The sequence below is a fragment of the Arvicanthis niloticus genome, chromosome X (assembly GCF_011762505.2).
Source record: "Arvicanthis niloticus isolate mArvNil1 chromosome X, mArvNil1.pat.X, whole genome shotgun sequence".
Lineage (NCBI taxonomy): Eukaryota > Metazoa > Chordata > Mammalia > Rodentia > Muridae > Arvicanthis > Arvicanthis niloticus.
The window spans coordinates 127,813,858-127,831,872 of NC_047679.1; the positions used below are offsets into that span (position 1 = coordinate 127,813,858).

The 18,015-nt window shown below is 49.2% G+C and overlaps 1 protein-coding gene across 11 annotated transcripts in view; it reads left to right on the forward strand.

Annotated features, from left to right (window-relative positions):
- The first annotated feature begins 1,216 nt into the window (after positions 1-1,216).
- The window catches only part of Znf185 (zinc finger protein 185 with LIM domain), a 49,539-nt gene continuing 32,740 nt past the window's right edge, over positions 1,217-18,015 (forward strand). For 4 of the 11 annotated variants that reach the window (XM_034485807.2, XM_034485817.2, XM_034485812.2 and 1 more), the window contains exons 1-7: positions 5,180-5,348; positions 15,634-15,711; positions 15,880-16,003; positions 16,355-16,417; positions 17,181-17,222; positions 17,308-17,385; positions 17,920-18,003. In XM_034485807.2, coding sequence (XP_034341698.1) covers positions 15,678-15,711; positions 15,880-16,003; positions 16,355-16,417; positions 17,181-17,222; positions 17,308-17,385; positions 17,920-18,003 — 425 coding nt within the window. In that variant the 5' untranslated portion in view covers positions 5,180-5,348; positions 15,634-15,677. Of the gene's footprint in view, positions 1,446-5,179; positions 5,349-15,633; positions 15,712-15,879; positions 16,004-16,354; positions 16,418-17,180; positions 17,223-17,307; positions 17,386-17,919; positions 18,004-18,015 lie in introns of those variants that run through there. The other 7 variants (XM_034485810.2, XM_076919087.1, XM_034485813.2 and 4 more) reach the window with 4 other exon arrangements.

Sequence of the window (18,015 nt, forward strand, 5' to 3'; positions counted from 1 at the left end):
GAACAGGAGTGAAGAGCATCCCCAGATAGGTCTGTCTGATACTTTATGATGAGAGCCAGACCTTTGCCCCAAGCCTGCTTTTACATGTAGGGGCCAGGAATCTGGCCAGTGGTAACTTGGACAACAACAAGAAAGATGCTCATCTCAATTGAAAGATGGGATGGGTGAGTCATGACCCTGCTCAAATGGATAAGGAGCAAAACCCTCCACTTCTTCTGTTCTCTCAAACGTTGCTCCTCCCAGCCCTGGGAAGTCAAGGCAGCTAAGCATCCAGAGAAGTTTCTGAGAAAGATCAGAAAGGGGGCAATCACCTGCCCCCTCCTGGGTGCAGAAAATGCACTGAGGCTTCAGAAGTGTGCTGCACTTCCCTTTCCAAGTGTGCTTTACAAGTACAAGGAAAGAGCTCAACCCAAGAGCAAATCCACAGCTCTGGTACTTGAAAGCACCTCGAGTAGCTGTGACCACAGCTCTGTCAGACAGTGGCTTACCCCAGATCTGAGGTACCTCTTTCTCTGCTTTCCTGCAACAGATGAAGTCCTTAAGAAGTTCAAGTATAGGCTGCCAGGCCTCCTAGTGCAGGGCTCATTAAACCAGGAGCCCCACAGAACCCAGTATGGGCTATGCCTTCCTGTTTCTGAGCAGGTAGCAACTTCCAGACCTTTCCTCTTCCAGGCACTGGTTCACAATATCCAATAAGCATCACTCCTATGAGAGGGTCCCAAGAGCCAGAAACACTTCTGGGGAAATAATGGGGCTTCCTGGGAACTGATTTGGACTGGCCTCCAGGAAGAAGCTCCCAGCTAAAGCCAGACAGCCCCTGGGCTCCCAATGCTGACAAGCCCAAGCCCTCAGCATGGCCCCATGCTGGCCAGCAGTGGCTAAACTAGCTCAGGAGATGAGGGGGCGCTGGGCAAGGAGCCCACTGTCTCCTCCTCATGACTTTTCTTCCTCCTCATCCCAGGAGCCTCCTTGCCGGCCAACTGTACTAAAACTCCGGAAAACCATGGCGGGGAGGTTTTCCAATTAGAACATTCTTTTTCCGATCTGTGGATGATTCTTAAAGCAGCAAAAAGCCATTCTTCAGGGCATGTGAGGATTATCTGCCAGCAAGGCCTTGGCTCAGCTTGTGCACTCGTGCTCCGGAGGCCTGGCCTGGGGCAGCTTCAGAGCCAAAGAGAAAAGGCAGAGTCTGTTCTGGGGCATCAGGTCATGCAGACAGACTGCTGGTAGAAAGTGCCCTGCTTATTCCGAAGCAGTGCATTTGCAAGACAGCATAGCTTTAAGTATAGGGCTGGAGAACATTCCAGTCCCATTACTGGAAGATAAGCTCAAGATTCCCAGCAAAGTTGCAGCCTTTGAAGCAAACAATTCCTGGGCACAGAAGCTGCTCCTCAGAAAGGGACTGTTCTGTCTTGGCCACAAAACTGGGAGCTACTTTTTCCTGGGTAAGATAGAGGTGGGAGTGGAGTGGAAGCCCTTGACAAGTATGAGTGTTTATGCATGCTGGAGAAGAGGTACAACCCCATAGTGGATTGGTAGGGGGTCACTGAAGGCAAAACTCTATGTGTAAGGAATTCACCCCAAATGCTGAGAATCTGGGCCACCTCCTGGCAGGTGAGCTGATTACAAACACAGAGTCCTGGGATCACAAGCTCAGGCCTTCATAGGTCCATTCCTGGGTGTGGCTCTGCCTAGCTTGGGGACCCCTAGCCCCAGGGGACCCACCCTGCTGAGAGTCAGCAGTCACCCAGCAAGTGTAAACTGGTTGAAGAGCTTAGCAGGATGAGGCAGCAGGGTGGGACCTGAGAAGGAGGGAGGGGGAGCAGGGAATTAGGGTACAAGCAAGAACCTGGCACTCCCTATATAACAAACTCGAGCACCCCAGTTTCTACCAGTTGGACACATAGCCCACTCAAAGCCTCTGGAGTCCTGCAGCAGACTATTTGTGGGATCTTTAGATACAGTCCCTCTCCCTGCTTCCGTTTCTGTGTGTGTGAAGATGCATGGTTCAGGCCTTTTATCTTCAATATACTCTGGTATAGGAATCCTGCCTGCTCCACCTCTGTGTCCTGTTAGCTTTCAGTGTACCACCTGTTGTTCCTTTCCAAGCCTGGGAACTCATCAGCTAAATAGGCCTGCCTGAGCTCTGCTTCCAGCTTTGCAGATGAGAAGGGCCTACCCTGGGGAATCTAGTAATCCTGCTGGCCCATTCTCTCAGATAGTCACTTGTCCTCTGGCCCATCAGTTGGCTTCAGTTTGGCCTGCCAGAGAAGCTATTTTGGTTACCTACTCCTGAGCTGTGGCCCCTCTGAACAAGAATATCACCTACCATCCCATGCCTTTCCTAGTAGTCCAGCCTGCTCCTCGAGCCTTCTACACTTAGAACCATCTTCTATGCTTTCAAAGTAATGCCTTGTTGGTGGCATTCCTGGAGGCTCCTGCCCAGTCCCCTTGGGCACTACTACCCAAGCTGGAAGGATGCCAGAGCCAGAAGGAAAGGGTGGAGGGAAATATTGCAACTCTGAAAAGGGTTGGCTTCTTGGCCAGTCTTGGAGCTGAGTCAGGGGCTAAGGCACAATAGTGCAAAGGAGGGCCAGGGCCAGGTTCAGGCCAAGCATAGGTACATTTGAGTCTGGGAGACAGTAGCCACCAAAACCTTGGGGTAGAACTTAAGGGGAGTCCAAGGAAAGCTTCACGACAACTGAGAATGGGTACAAGATTACTGAATGTTCCTAGAGAGATATGTCATCTCAAACGAAGAGTCTTGGTCATATGACAGCACTTGGTTTATGTGAGTGCATAGCACCTGTACACACCTGTATCCTAGCACTTAGGGGACTGAGCCAAGAGGATTGTTGTGAATCTGAGGCCAGCATGGACTTCATAGCACCTCTCCTCCCCCAAATGGTGCCTGGCTAAGGTGACTGGAGGTAGCTCTGGAAGAGGTGGGGGTGGAAAGCATCATTGGAAGATTCTGTTGGGGCAGTGAACAGGTGGGCAGGGCAGGGCAGGGCAGGGCACGGCACGGCACCTACCATTCGAGTCAAACCCGTTTGCAGGCAAGATCCGCTGCAGGGCATGGCAGCCTAGCTAGGAGGGAGGAGTCAAAGCCTGGTCTCTTTGCCTAGAGCTGCCATGAGGTATCTGTCATGGACAAAGCCTGAGTCACTTTGGACAAGGAAAGAGCTCTTAATGGCCAGCTAGGTTATTGGATACCACTCTCACTCAGGCTCTACAGCTGGCCCATCCTGATTCAAGTCTCTGCAGCAGAGCTTTCTGTTTTCTGGAGAGCCTTGGGAGACAAATACTACCACCACTGTACTCCCTCACACCCATGGTGTATTACTTTGTGTTTTACATTCTGCCTCTTTTGGGGCTAGGTCCAAAAGGGTCTTGTGTTCCATCCTAGGCCATACAGTTAGTATGTTTGGGAGCTAGGATGCCAAGCCAAATGGAAGGCCTTGGTGGGGAAAGGGGAAGAAGCATTAGATGCTGGCCACTGGCCTGGGACTAACAGAATTGGAAGGAGAAAAACACCTGTTGGCAGGAGACAAAGATTAACCACTCCTCCAGAACACACAAGACACTTCCTTTCTGTCTGATAAACCCCACAAAGGAAAGAACCCTCCTTTCAGAGTTGCAATCTCGATTCTATCCCTTTCTTCTGCAAATGCCCCAGATCCTCTGGGCTAGTCTCTATGATCCAGAGATAATGAGACAGGGCACCAACCTCACAGAGCTCACCACTGAGAATAAAGGGTTATATACTGTCATCCAAGGGAACAAGGAGAGTGAGTGCACAGAAGGAAGTGGTCAACTTGACTAGGTGGCAGGCAGGAGAGGATGTCATTTGAAGAATGGCTGAGTTCAGTGGCAGAGGGATATAGGAAGGGCACCACAGAGTGTGGATGTGGGAACAAAGGTCTGAGGTGTGAGGGCACGGATGTACTCAGAAGACACAGGGAAGCCAGGGAGATTACAGCGGAGTGCAGGGTAGCCGGTCTTACAGACAGAGGTTGACCATAGTCAAACATTAGGCCTTCTAAAGGCCTCTGCTTTCATCCCAAGAGCAACAGGACGCTGTAGGAAAGAGCTCTAAGTAGGTAGCATCTGGTCACACACCCAGTGAAGATGCTAACTGTGTAATGGCTGAATGGGAAGGAGGATAAGTCACAGGCAAGAACACCAGTGGGTAGATTTGTGGGCCACTGCTATAAAATTGGCAATACTTAAGGAAGCAGGACATCCCCCTTCTTTTCTTTCTTTCTTTCTTTCTTTCTTTCTTTCTTTCTTTCTTTCTTTATTTCTTAGCCTATCATCCTGATAGGTTTTTGTTTAAGCTGGCTTAACTATCTCCTCTATTGGAAGGACTCCCCTACCTCACAGTGAGGGCTAGGAGCCTTTGTTGGATGTTCTCTTAAGTTCGACACCCCTACTACATCCTCAAACTTAGTGCCTTGCACACACTAAGTATCCAAAACCCGCAAATGAATGGCATTTATCAAACTGAATGTGTGTGTCTTCTGGCCTGCCCTGAGAGGTGGTCGTGCTTTGCCCCGCCGGCTCCAAGAATAACCTTCCAGGGTGCAAGTTTTCCCAAGCGCCAGACAGAAGCTTCTTGCTCACTTTTTTTCTCCTATGCCTGACTTCCTGCATGATCTCAGCCATCAGTCAGCACCAAACCCCCGCACCCCCCCAAGCTTGGTCCTTTCCCCGCCCCTGTCTGGGATCTCCATCTGTAAAATGGATCTAGGCACAGTATTTCTCGACAAACTGACCCGCCAGCATCTGTGTAAGTCGTTGTCCCAGAGCCTGGGCCAGATCTCGCAGGGCGCAGACAGGGACGCCACTAGGCTGCGGGGCCCCTTCACTTGGTGGAGTTCTCCTGGCCCCAGGGCAGGGAGCCCAGAGGAACTAGCCTGGAAGTTTTCCATGGCGGCAAAACTTCTTGGAGCTCTCTCTGAGCTGGGTGAGGGGAGCCCCAGCCTTGATTTCTCCAGCAGCTCCGTAGGGCGGAGCAGGGAAGGGGTAGGAGGACCGAGGACACTGGCGGGAGAATGTGCGGAATGTGCCAGGCGCATCTACCTACCCCAGGAGAGGGCAGAGGAAGGGGGCTGGCCAAGGGGAGGGGCGAGGGGCGAGGCTCCCGGCAGCCGGAGAAAACCTGTTTGTTCTCGGGCGGGCGGAGCCCAGTCCGTGCCTCGTTTCCCTGAGCGCTTCCCTCTGCGCCTTGCTCCCCGCGCCCGCTGACGCGGCCTCTCTGGGTCCAGCGCTGCCCACCCGAGGGAGCCCGCACACCACGCCCGCCTGACCCTCTGCCTATCACACAAGCCGGACACCTGTACCAGGTAGGGTTGTTGAGTCGCCGTCCTAAAGAAGTGGCGCGACATTCGGGAGGCAACAAGGAGCACCCAGTTTGTGTCCTCCTGGACACAAACCAGGGCCTCAGTTTCCCTACGGATAATTCATACTCTCTCCAAGCATCCCTCTTCGGGTTCCGGTCAGGGAAGCAGTACCCTCAGTTTCTGCTTTTTACAGCAAGGGAAGAAATAGGCAGTGTTCCTCAGAGTGACCAACAAAAGCAGGTGGCTCTCTAGCTGCCCTAGTCCCTCTGTCCTACTCATTTGTGGATAAGACTGATTGTTAGTAGACTGCCAGCGGGGAGGGGGCAGGGTGAGCCTAGAGTTGGTGTGTTGCAAGCATCACAGAATCCACATCCTCAGTCAAATGTGCCCATTTTGTAGATAAGGAAACTGAGGCAAACTTACTCAAGAATCCCCTCACTGGCCTGAAGCCCAGAGCAAAGAGACTTGATGGTGGTTTGCGATAGACATGTACTGGGCACTGGGCAACCTCAGGGCTGGGAAGGGAGCTGCTCATACTCAGACAGAAGGCGCCGAATCAAGTGTCACTGTGGTGTTATCAGCGGGATCTGCCGTGCACAGTCTCTGTGACTGGATTGTTTGTGCGGGAGCAGGGGGAGCCAAGAGCCTTGTCCTCTTTGGAACTGCTTAGTGATAACTTGGCCTCTGAGAAAGGCTGAAAACTCAGATCCTCCTGTCTGCTGGGACACTTCCTTCTGCACTGTGGCACCTGGCAGCTCCACTGGTGAAAAGGAGAAGCCTCCTAGGCCCACCTCCCCTCCAAGGCTGTAGAGTCCATAAAGTTTGTTGGGAGTTGGGTTCTTCACAAGCCGTTTGTACTGAGTTTTGACATTAAGGCAGGTGGTGACACCTGCTATTGGTCTTGTCTTGCTCTTTGGATTTCTAGTCATGGTGCTTAGACAGGGGCAGGAAGCAGGTTTCCACAGACCAATAAACTTGAATAGTGGTGAGGGGCTCTGAATTGGAGGAGGCTTATGAAGTTTTCATCTTCCCATGGCCTCAACTGGCTCATCTGCACAAACAGTGCCAGCTTGGGTGCCAACAAATCTCCAGGGCACAGGTGCACACACCAGGTATAACTTGCTGGAGGGCTTTGGAGAATGTGCTGTTCATTTCAGCACCCTCAGCCCACTCGCTACAAGATTGGAAGGAACAGAACCATCCTAACTGACTCGTTCCCATCAGTTATCATCGCTGGCTAGGGCTCTGCACTCAGTGGAGCGGAACTGATAGAAGATGCCTAGGTCAAGTCCAAGTCCACAACAGATGCTCCAAATCTGTTTATTTTCATCCTCTGGACACTCATGAGTAAGTGACAAACATGCATGGCTCATGACCACAGAGGGTGCTGCAGCTTTGAGAGTGAAACGCATTAATAGACCCCTAACCTGGATCAGGGGTGCAACCCAAGCTGGAAAGATTAGCAAGGCTCTCTGGAGGAAGGAAACTTTGAATGAAAGTTGAGCAGGTCAAGAGGGATAGAAGAAAAATTACCAAGAAGTCACCAGAGAGATAGGCTACTCCAGAAGGAGCTGCCATCTGGATCATAACAGGACAAAGCCCTCCCAACTTGAGAATAGTGGTCCCAGGAGCAACTAGAATGTAGCAGAGTCCTTCTTCAAATTGCGTTGGGCCTTCTAAGACCTCATGGGGCAGGGACTCTGGTTTCCTAGCACTTGGGACCTGGCTGAGGTGGACATTGGTACCTGTTCCCTGAACTGTCTTCAGTTGTATGCCAAGAAAACACCCCCCCCCCCAATTCTGGCTTTGATGCAGAAGCCTGTCCTTCTTTCTCATTAAAGCCTCCATATGCGACTGATCCCTTTAGTTTAGTTATGTTGCCTCAAGCTATAGCCTATATTATGCTGGGTCACACATAACACAGATTTTTTTTTTTTTTTTTTTTTTTTTTTTTTTTTTTTTTTTTTTTGCTTGCTAAACCCCGAGGCCCCCTGCATTGCCAGCCCTATAGTGACATGGAATGGGATCATTGCTGCCAGTCTGGGAGAGCTGCACTTTAGGGATGCGGTACTTGGAGAAACTTCTCATATTATGCTACAGACTTTGGGAACCTATGCTTGGTACTGGGCCTGGGTGCAGACAACTTGTCTGGCTTCTTTCTCCCAAACTAGGCCCCCACTTCACCTCTTGCTCCAATGACCATTGAGGAGGAAAATATTATCCTAAGTTAAACAAACTGCTTGAATACAAGGTGGGAAATCAAAGCCATAAGAGGTTAGGTGGTATGCTTAGGTCTGTCCAAGTGGATGGTTGCTGAGCTGGGCTCTAAACTCAGTGTGGTCTCTGGGCCTTTTTCTTACCCATGGTACTGTAAAAATACTATCTTCACTGACCACGCACCCTGCTACAGGCTATATGTTGGATAGTTTTATCACCCTGATCTGCTGTCAGAGTCCCTTTACCACACTGCCCTGGTCCTGGTATCAGCTGGTTCTCCATTGGCATAGCTGGTGTCAGTTCATTTTTCCCAAAAAGAAACTGAGACACAGCCGGGCAGTGGTGGTGCACATGCCTTTAATCCCAGCACTTGGGAGGCAGAGGCAGGTGGATTTCTGAGTTCGAGGCCAGCCTGGTCTACAGAGTGAATTCCAGGACAGCCAGGACTACATAGAGAAACCCTGTCTCAAAAAACAAACAAACAAACAAACAAAAAACCAAAAAGAAAAAAAGAAACTGAGGCACTGAATGAAGGCTTTACCTTCTTTTGTGGATCCACATAGAAACATTTGGCGGGTCTTTTCAGCTCACTGTCCCTGCTAGGATAAGCAAAGTAAGAGGGTGTGGGCAGGGAAGAGGGAGGGGGTCTGGGTAGAGAAGAAGCTGGAAAACGCAAAGCCTAGAGGCCCTGTGTGTGTTGTTCTCCAGGGCTGATGTGCAAATTCAAACTCAGAGGTGAGGAGGCTGGAAGGAATCTGCAGCTTAAGAAGATGTCCCTGGGAAATTTATCTGCTGAAGAAACTAAAAGGCTGCTCTCAGAAACACTGTCTGGTCTTTTCCTATGGGCAGTATGCACTTCTTGTTTTGAGGGGAAGCTGGGAATTTGAGGAGTACATGGAGCAGTTTTTTACTTACTTGTTAATGTCTGCTTTGTAGTCCCTCTTCTTGCCCTTGAGGTTACTGCTGGTGGCCTGGGGAGACTGTGGAGCTCTGGAAATACACCCAAGATTGAGAGAAGACTTGGCCTCTGGGGCCAGTAGTGAGCAAACCCAAGCTACTGGTGGTGGCTGTTGGTGGTCTCTGTCTTTGGTTCCATCTGTGGGCATACCTCAGGCATGAGGTTCAGCCCCTTTGGTCTGATCCCTGTGATGGTTTGCTCATAACACCACTTTCTGATGACTAAGTCACTTTCCCAGAGAGCTTGATGTGGCAGAAGGTTGCTATGGAGAGAGGAGGCACCAGGATTCCAGTCACACGAATGGGGATCCCTGTTGGAAATGCTGACATCAGGCATTGCCTGGTTTAGCTTATAAAGAAAGAGAGAAAAAACACACAAAACCCCCAAAGCAGAATTTGCTTCACCATTTCTGAGCATGAGCACACTCAGCTCCCACTCATTCTCTCATAGTTTAGGACCTGATCCAAGGGTGCCTCCTTGATCTAAGGGAAATGAAGCACTCTGGCAGGGGCCATAGGGCCTGTCTGTCTTCCTCTGACTCTTGTCTATCTCCCCAGCACCCAGCCTGACCAGTAGCTTTCTATAGGTTCTTGTTGCAGTAAAGAATGTGACCTTGGGGAAATGCATTCTCCTCTCCTGGCTTCCATATTCTTATCCCAAAATGGGGGTAGTTGTAGAAGCAAGGATGGAGTGAAGGGGGCTTTGGGCTTGAGCTGGACAGGAAAGTACAAGACAGTATAGAAGGCTTGGTGGGGAGAAGGCTGGAGAGAGAAACATTTTTGGGTGCTAGCGAAGCTAGTGGGTATTTTTTTTCTTTTTTCTTTTCTTTTCTTTTTTCTTCATTCTCAGGAGAGGATCACTTTCAAGAAGGACAAAAGCAATTTGGCCAAAGTTAGGAGCAAGTGGGGCTGAGTTCTTTTCATGAAGGATGGAGAGTTGTTGGTTGCAGGATACCCAGCCCCTTTGACCTCATGACATGTCCATCTGCAGATGGAGATAGCATCTCTGAGAGAGTAGGGCTAGCTTCAGACCTTAGATTTCAGGTTGCAGAAATAACTGTTGTGATGTAAAGATATGAGAGAGGTGCCCAGGCCTGTGGAGGAAGACTTAGGAGTTCCTCTGTGCCCCTTCTTGCAGGATAGCTGCAGAGGTAACAGCAGTAACAAGCTCATATGGGGAATTGGAGCCGAGATCTTGTTGGGAGTAAGATGCTTTCCACTATGCTCAGCAGGCTGGCCTCACCCAGATATCTCAGAGGCATCTCTAAGAGCTCTTCCCAGCAGCCCTTAGTAGTCCTGTAGGCCAAGGCACACCTGAAGTAGCCCAGCATCTTCAAGCATTTTTAAAATACCATTCCTCTGAGAGCCAGAACATGGTTACATGAGAGTCAGGGGATTCTAGGGTCTTAGGAATGGCAAATAGCTAAGGGTACTCTTTTCCCCCTTGGGGTTTCAGCTCCCTATCCCATTGGAAAGGACCTGGCCTGCCTCAGACATCTTCCTCCCAGGATTCCTCTAGCACAGACGCCAAGAAGTCTAGAATCTGGAGTTTGGGGATGGGATGGTGGGAGGTGAAATTCCAGACTTTCATGCAAAAGTCATTTACCTGTAAAGCACATTTGCAAATACCACCCCTCCCACCATGCTTGCTTTTTTCCATATTACATTTTTCCCTCTGCAACCCAAGGCTCTTCCAACTCTTTTTTTCCACATAGTATACCTCCTTCCTACTGCCTTGTTGGCTTGCAGGCAGGAGCTCTAGGGACTAGAGCATTGCAGACAGGCCACATGCTCATGCCAGAGGGGCCCAGCCTTCAATTCCTGGGACCTGTACACTGAGCAGCAAGACTCAGGAGCTCAGACTAGAGACAGCTGCTCCTCAGCCTCTACTCTGGTAGAGCCAGCTTTGTCTAAGGTCTCTAAATCACTTGCAACTAGATCTCAGCACCTCCTGGACCAGCGACAGTAGTGTTGGAAAGCAACCTACTGCTTTGGAACAGATGGTTGGAAAGCAACCATCTGCTGACTACTGCTGAGACTCCAGTGCAGGACACTGGGAATCCAAATGCCCAGGGTTACAAAACCTGGCCACAGGGAGCCTGTTTCACAAATGGAACATTTCATGATTCCAGTCCTTTTGGCCTGGAGAAAGAATCAAGTTGGCAGCTTGAGTGCTAGTTTAGGTCAGCCTGGGTTCAGTTTGTGGGCTAAGTGCATTCCTTGAGAAAGGATTGGACTAGCACAGCTAAGTATGCCGAATGCAAGTCAGCGGGGTTGAGGTCATGTTTCCTGAATTTTAGCATTTCTTAGCCCCTCAAACCCCTGTCAATGACCTAGAGACTGAGAACCCAGTGCCTTCTTTCATCCTGGCAAACCCAGTATACCTGCTCATCCTTGCACTTCCCTGTGCAGCCTCTAGAGGGAGACTGCCAGAGCCAAGATTTTCACTATTATGCTAACCTTCTACCACATAAAAAGCAGCAAGCTCTTCTTGGGCTGCATTGATGAACAGAGAAGCTGCTCTAAAGCCTCAGCTTTCCCCACAGGAAAAAAACATACAAGGGCTCAGTTGCATTTTGGGAACAGGGCTTCTCTAAAGCCATCCTTGCATCTGTTGGCATAGGTTGGATTGGGCAAGAAGGGAGGGGTGGAAGTACTCTGGCCAAGAAGCTGCCTAATCTGACTGGGCTCTGGGGCTCAGGAAGTTTGGATTCTCAGATTTGTCGAGCCCAAACCAAGCTCTTACAGGACAGCCATAGAGAACAGCTATAGCATCAAGGGTCTATTTCCTTGCAGATTTTGATTTTTGCAAGTTTGGTCCTGCACCCATACATGGTGGTGAGGAACCAAGGTGCTATGTGGGAGGATGGTTTGTCCAGGGTGATAGAACTAGTATGAGGATGCATTGTTCTTTCCACAGACCAACTAAATCTCTGAGAGTTCTCCTGACCTCCAAGCAGTGCTCATCCAAGAGATTAGCATTTGCTGCCTTCATCCATCTTTGATAGCAAGTTTCTGGGAGACTGGGGCTTAGTACCACTTTACTACTATCCTTATGATCAAGCCTATACCTCTTGAAAGCAAGTGGAGCCTTTGCCTTCAAACAACACAAAAAATGCTGTGGACAAAACTTTTCTATAACATGGCCCCAATGTAAGGTTGACATTGGGCACCTACTGTCAGAATACCAGCCTGATTGGATTCCTACAGATGTCACTTGATCCATCTGCAATTAGCCACTGGGTCACATGCTCTTGCTCTATCTTGCTAGTTTTTTCATGCCTAGGGAGTCTATCCAGGACTCTGTACTAGGAAACAGAACTGTAGTATGATCTTTGTAAACCTGGCTACTCTCAGGGTCCTTGCCTGGCAAAACCAGAGACTGACCCCTGCAAAGGGTTTGCATGCTTGGGGAAGTGGAGTTGGGCTTCCTCTCCACTCCTGGGCATAAAGTATCACAGTTTATCTTTGGGAATGAAGCTCTTCTCCCTCATACCTCTTTCCTCTTACTTGCACTCAGACCAGTGCCTAGCACACAAGCATGGAAAGAAACCCCATCACCTATAACCTTAGGCAGCATCACACTGCACTAAAATAATCACTATTTTTCTCAGTTGGTGGAGTGTTTGCCTACCATGAAGCTCTGGATTTAGTCCAAAGCACCGCATAGACCAAATATTCCCAGCACTTGGGAAATGTAGGCAAGTGGACAGAAGCTAACCGTCATACTTGGCTACATAGTGAGTTAAGACCAGCCTGGGGAAATGAATGGATGGATGGATGCCAGCCTGAGAAAATGAATGAATGAACGAATGAAAACAAAATAATGTTAAAGGCTTTGCTTCTTTCTCACTCCCAGTTAATCTCTACTTGACATTTACCACCAACTTCAGTTTCTAAGACTGGGAGCAAATTTGGGGTATCTTGACCTGGCTCTTTCTTTCAGTGAGCTGCCCTAGTCTTCATTCTATTTCAGCAGTGATCTTTTTTTTGTTGTTTCTCAATAGAGAATCTCAAATAACCCAGGCTGGACTTGAACTTGCTGTGTAGCCAAGGATGACCTTGCACTTCTGATCCTACTGCCTCCACTTCCCCTGTGCTAAGAATACAGGAATTTATGTGGTGGTGAGAATGGAACCCAGGTCCTCTCGGATGTTCAACAAGTACTGATCCAACTGCACTACATTCCTAGGCCCTTTCAGGTTTACTGTCTTATTAGAAGGAGAATTGGATTTCTGAGATGTAGTCAGGTCTGAGGGAAAGCCAGTGACATGGAAGCACCAGCCCCAGTTCTTTCTGGCACACATCCTTGCTCCGTTGCCTGGGGAGTGTCTTAGTTTGATAAGTGGCTTATTTGGTTCTAATGTCTTAGGAAACTTCTAGACAACATGACTATTGGATCTATCAAGGGGAAAACTCACAAGTTCTGGGTTTAATACAACACCTAGCATAGATGTGGCTGCTTTAGTAGGCATGAGAGTCACCTGCTTGCCCAGTTCCTATGTAGAAACCAGTGGCCACAGTCTCTGGGGTCTTAGTATGTCCTTGAGATAGATACCTTACAGAAAATAAGTTAAGACAGCAAAAAATGGCCTAGTATAATTTGAGGGACCAACCCACGGGGTGGGGGGTGGGGTAGGAATTTGCTTTCATGCAAAGAGGAGATGGACTGTTCAAGGTTTTCACATTTTCATTTCATAGCATGAAAAGACCTAGGGACTGAAGGCTCAGGCTTTAGTGGTCTGCGTACAGGCACTGACTCTACCATGCATTTTGGCTCATGTGGTCACTACACATGTCTACTAGGATGCAGACAATTGAGTTTATGCAACCATAAGAGCAATTGAACTCTGATATGGCAGCTTCAATGCCATGATGAGGTTGCATTCCTGGCATGTAGAAGGTTCAGCCTGCCTGGACTGCTCACTTGGTACAGTTTATGGGAGAGCAGGCTCTTGCTGATGTGGCTAATTTTGTTTGGTGTTGGCCTCCTTCCCTTCCTCTTTAGTGTGTCCCCAACTTTCATGGAAACATATCCAGGTCCTGCCAGCTGGCACCATTACTGAACTGGTCAGAGCCTAGCCCTGGAGGGACCCAGAGGGTGGTAGACCCCAGGGAGAAAGGCCTTTCTGCCTTAGCATCGCCAGGGCCTTGGTTTCTGTCCTTTCCACACCTCTGAACCTCCTAGGCTCTTATGTCCAAAGGAGCTGGTGTGGTTATTAAAGGCAATTTGCAAACCCACAGTCTAGGCCTTTCCTCTTCCTTGGCTTTGGGTCTCTCAGCCTAGAGAACAGACTATGAGGAACCTGTTGGCTCTGATCAGAGTCTCCTCATCTGATGCTAAGGCCACTCCTTAACACTGGGACCCTGTGACGAAATAGGATGAGGAGCCCACCTCAAATAGGGCTGCAAATACCCACTTTGTCCTGTACTGATTAGAGAACACTGGCTGTCTTTCCCTTAGCAAACAGATTTAAAGTCACTACGGTTGCCGGTTGCCGCCTGCAGCAACAGCTGAACGGGTTCACCTGCAAGAGAGGCTGAGAATAGGGAAACGGGTGGGAAGAGATGAAGCCAAGACAAAGTTCTCTGATCAAGGCTCGAAGTTTAATAATTTGCTTTCACATATAAAGGGGAAGTCCCACCCCCCAGAGTCTCTTCTCGGTTCAGCCCAGAGGCTGGGCAAGGAGATAGCAGTCTGGAAGGTGTCAAGGCTAGCTCAGCAGGCAGTCCATTCTTCCTAGCTCAGGTAGCCGGCTCCAAGGCGCCAAGGCTGGTAATGCAATGCATCTCTTAGGTCCTACTGTTGCTTGGTCTATTGTGGTAAATGACTTGCAGGCCTTCTCAGGCCTGGGGGAAGGGCACAACTACAACTTGGCTTATGTCCAGCTGCCAATGATATTCCTGACTTTCCTGACTTTACAGGAGTCCAGAAATGTAGATCATTTCACTCTAATCTTACAAGGTGAAACTGAGGCAGCCCAGAGAGATTGATTTGCCCAAGGCCTGATGGCTAGTGAAAGAAAGATGGTCGAGCCACATTCATCTCCATGACAGTGTTGGAACTTCCTTATTACCACAAGCTCCTTCGCCAGCATCTTTCCATTAGCAGTGTCTGTGGTCTACCCTTAATAACTAACTAGAACAGACAGTTCTTGACCACCCACATGTTTCCGTATTCTCCAGGTGATCAGCCATGGCTGTACAGGTAGGTGTAGCACCCAGCAGTGGAACATGTGCTTGCTTAGTCCTTGGCCTCTCTCATACATTCTGAATTCCACCAATTCTAGTCACCCCTGATACCTGAAGGGAAACCTGCATGACCTTGGTGTGCTAAGATTATACCAGGTTCATTTCTCTATTATGATGTCATGCCTGAGGCTAGGTGCTAGGCTAGAGAAAATATATTCAATTACTTTTGGAGACCCAGTGGCATAGCAGTAGCATCAGCTTTGTTCAGGTAAGGGTCTCATTGCTGGTGGCTTTACAGTGGCAGGCAAGAGAACCTGAGTTTGTGAGATGGAAAACCAGGGAAAAACCAGAGCTGGGCCAGACTTGCTTTTTGATAGCGAACACTCATGAGAACTAATCAGTTTCCCTCAAGACATTGATTCCATCATACAGAAGCTCTCCCAATTATCTAACCCAGCCTTATTTTGTGTGAGGGGTTAGGGATGGGAATGGGTGTGGATGTGCCGGTGGAGGGGGTGAGTATAGGTGCACATGTGTGTACATGTTCATATGCACACGAGTGTGCATGTTCATATGCAAATGTGAAAGTCAGAGGTCAATATGAGGTGCCTTTATCACTGTTTGCCTTATTTTATGAGATAGGGTCTTCTAGACTGACTGGCCAGCAAGCCTCGGGGATCCTCTTGTGTTTGCCTTTCCAGAGCTAGAGCATAAGGGTGTGTTACCATGGCCAGCTCTGACTGAGTCATTTTCCCATTCCTCAAAATTTCACTTCTTAAGTGTCCCTCTTAATACTGCCATATTGGGACCAAGCTTCCAACACAAGAGCTTTTAGGGGACAAACCATATCTAAACTCTAATGGTGACCCACAAGCCACTACAATTCATATATTGACAGATCTGTGTTTGTCTTTGTTCCCAGGAGCTCACTGAATACACTAATTACAGAATTGAAAGATAAACATCATGAGTATTTCTTCGTTAGGAGGTATTGGGAAAGGTGAGCCTGGGTTCCATGTCTGCCTGAATTATCCCAGGCAAACCTCTAGAGGGCTATGGACACTGCCCATGCAGCTAATGGATGACCTCATAATGGGTGGGCTGGCAAGGGCCCTGGGACTAGGGGCTGTAGTTCCCTGTTTAAGGCTTTTAGCCTTACCCCTGCCAGGGAGGCCTGTACCATCTGGCGAAGAGGAGCGCAGTAATATCCTAAAACAGATGAAAGTACGAACTACACTGAAGGGTGACCAGAGCTGGATCACCAAGCATGACGACTCTGAGGACCATACCATGTAAGTCCAGGACACAAGGCCGGAGGGGAAGGCAGCAATAGTGGAGGTGTGTGACCCAGCCTTTCCTGGGGATGCTGAGGACATTCCACCATTTAGCACTTCATCAGGCTGTGTGTCCTCTGGCCAGCCAGGTGACATGAAAACTTGAAAACCTGAACACAGCCACAAATATCACAATCCTATGTGCTGAGAGGCATGTGTAGTCAAATACCTACCTGTAAAGTGGGTCAGGAAAGGGGAAGGTGAGGTGCAGTGGTGGTACACAGCAGGCTAACTTTGGGATAGAGACACAGGGGTAAGAGGTGGTAAGGAGCATGGGAGCCACTATCTTCAGGGCCTGTCTTTCTGCAGAGAGCCACTCTCAAGTCAAAGCCGAGCCACACCCTTCTCATCCAGAGCCGAATCAAATGTCAGGTAAGAGGTGTTACCTAGCTGACTCTTATGTGGACCCCAGGAGCTCTTCTGCAAGGAAGTGTAGAACTCACAGAGGGAACATAGAGGGACCAAGAACTGAGAAGGGCATGGGGGATCTTTAATGACTCATTTGTAATGTTCTTTGAACTCACTTTTTAGTGTTTTTGCCCCTTCTCTCACTATTTCTAGCGTGCTCTTCTTAGTGCTCCCAAGACTTCTGAACCCCATCTATAATTGACAAGCGACAGGCCCCAGTACTCAGCCATTAACCAGGCCTTCTGCTTTCACATTTCCATTGCTGCTTGGGAATGAGTGCTCCAAGGATCAGAGCAGGAAACATTCTAGAGGAGTGGGGAGGGAAGGTTGTAGGGCTTTACCTTCTATCAACACAGCTCCAAGTTGAGGTCAGCCTGGTCTCTGACCAAAGGACTTTCAGGTGATACTGGAGAGAACAAACAGATCTCTCCTTCAAGTGCTCTGGTGCCTGACAGATCAGAAACTTCTGGAACTCTGCAGTAAATGTTCAACCATAAAGCAATCCTGGCCTGGTACCTGCTGTAAGTTAGGCTATGCTCACATGGTTGTGGAGGAGTCAACCATGGCAGTGTTCCTGGAAGAGACTGAAGGAGGGATAGGCGGGGCAGAGTGGGCACCTGGCCATTGTATCAGGACACCTATCAGCTGTTGTAGTTGGAAATAGGATGGAATAAGTGGTCTGAAATCCATAGTAAGGCTACAATTCCCTTTATGTCTTTTCTCTTAGCAGGTCTCCAAACACAAAGGCTCCTGCTGGTTACATCATCCGGTAAGTGACTTCCAGACCCTACCTGCATCCTCGTGCCACTATAGCCACAACCAGACTTTTGAATACCTTCTGCTGTCTCTTGTAGGGGAGTGTTCACCCGAACAATAGATAGCTCTTCTCACTCCCAGCATCGCCCCTCTAAGACCAACGGCACTCCAAGAAGGTATATCCTGGCTAGATGGCCAATAGGAAGGTTGGGAGATCCTTGTCCAGAGCCAAGTCTGAGAGAGGGCTAGCAAAGCAGTAAGGGGATGTCCTGTCTGGCTTTTTCCCAGGGATAGTGGCTGGGAAGGGAGGTCCTCACCCAGGAAGAGGGGCTCTGGACAGACATGTGGATTATGCCCACACATCTTCATTTTTCTTACCCTTCATCCCCTTGGTCTCACAGCAGGCACCTTGCACTTGCTGAGGGCATTGAGCCATGTGCTTAGTTCACCTTTCCAGTACGCCAAGGTGTCATGTTACCTAAACACCTTGATACCAGTCAAAACCGGGGCACTATTGGAGAAGATATGGAAAAGAGCCCAGTGGGCTCTTTCCTACTCAGTTGGGTCTGCCCTGCTCAGAATGCCTGGCAGAGCCAACAGGAAGACAGTCACCCAGTGGCCTCTGTCCTGTCTTTCCTGGGCTGTGTTGGTAAACCTAGAGGCAAGAGGGAACCTGTGGTTGGGCAGATGGAAATGACTTGCTCTTCTAGTGCTTCTGGGAAGCTGGGAACAGCTAATTCTGGTCGTCCTCTTCAGTCTGGCTATAAGATGACTACAGAAGATTATAAGAAGCTGTGAGTATACAA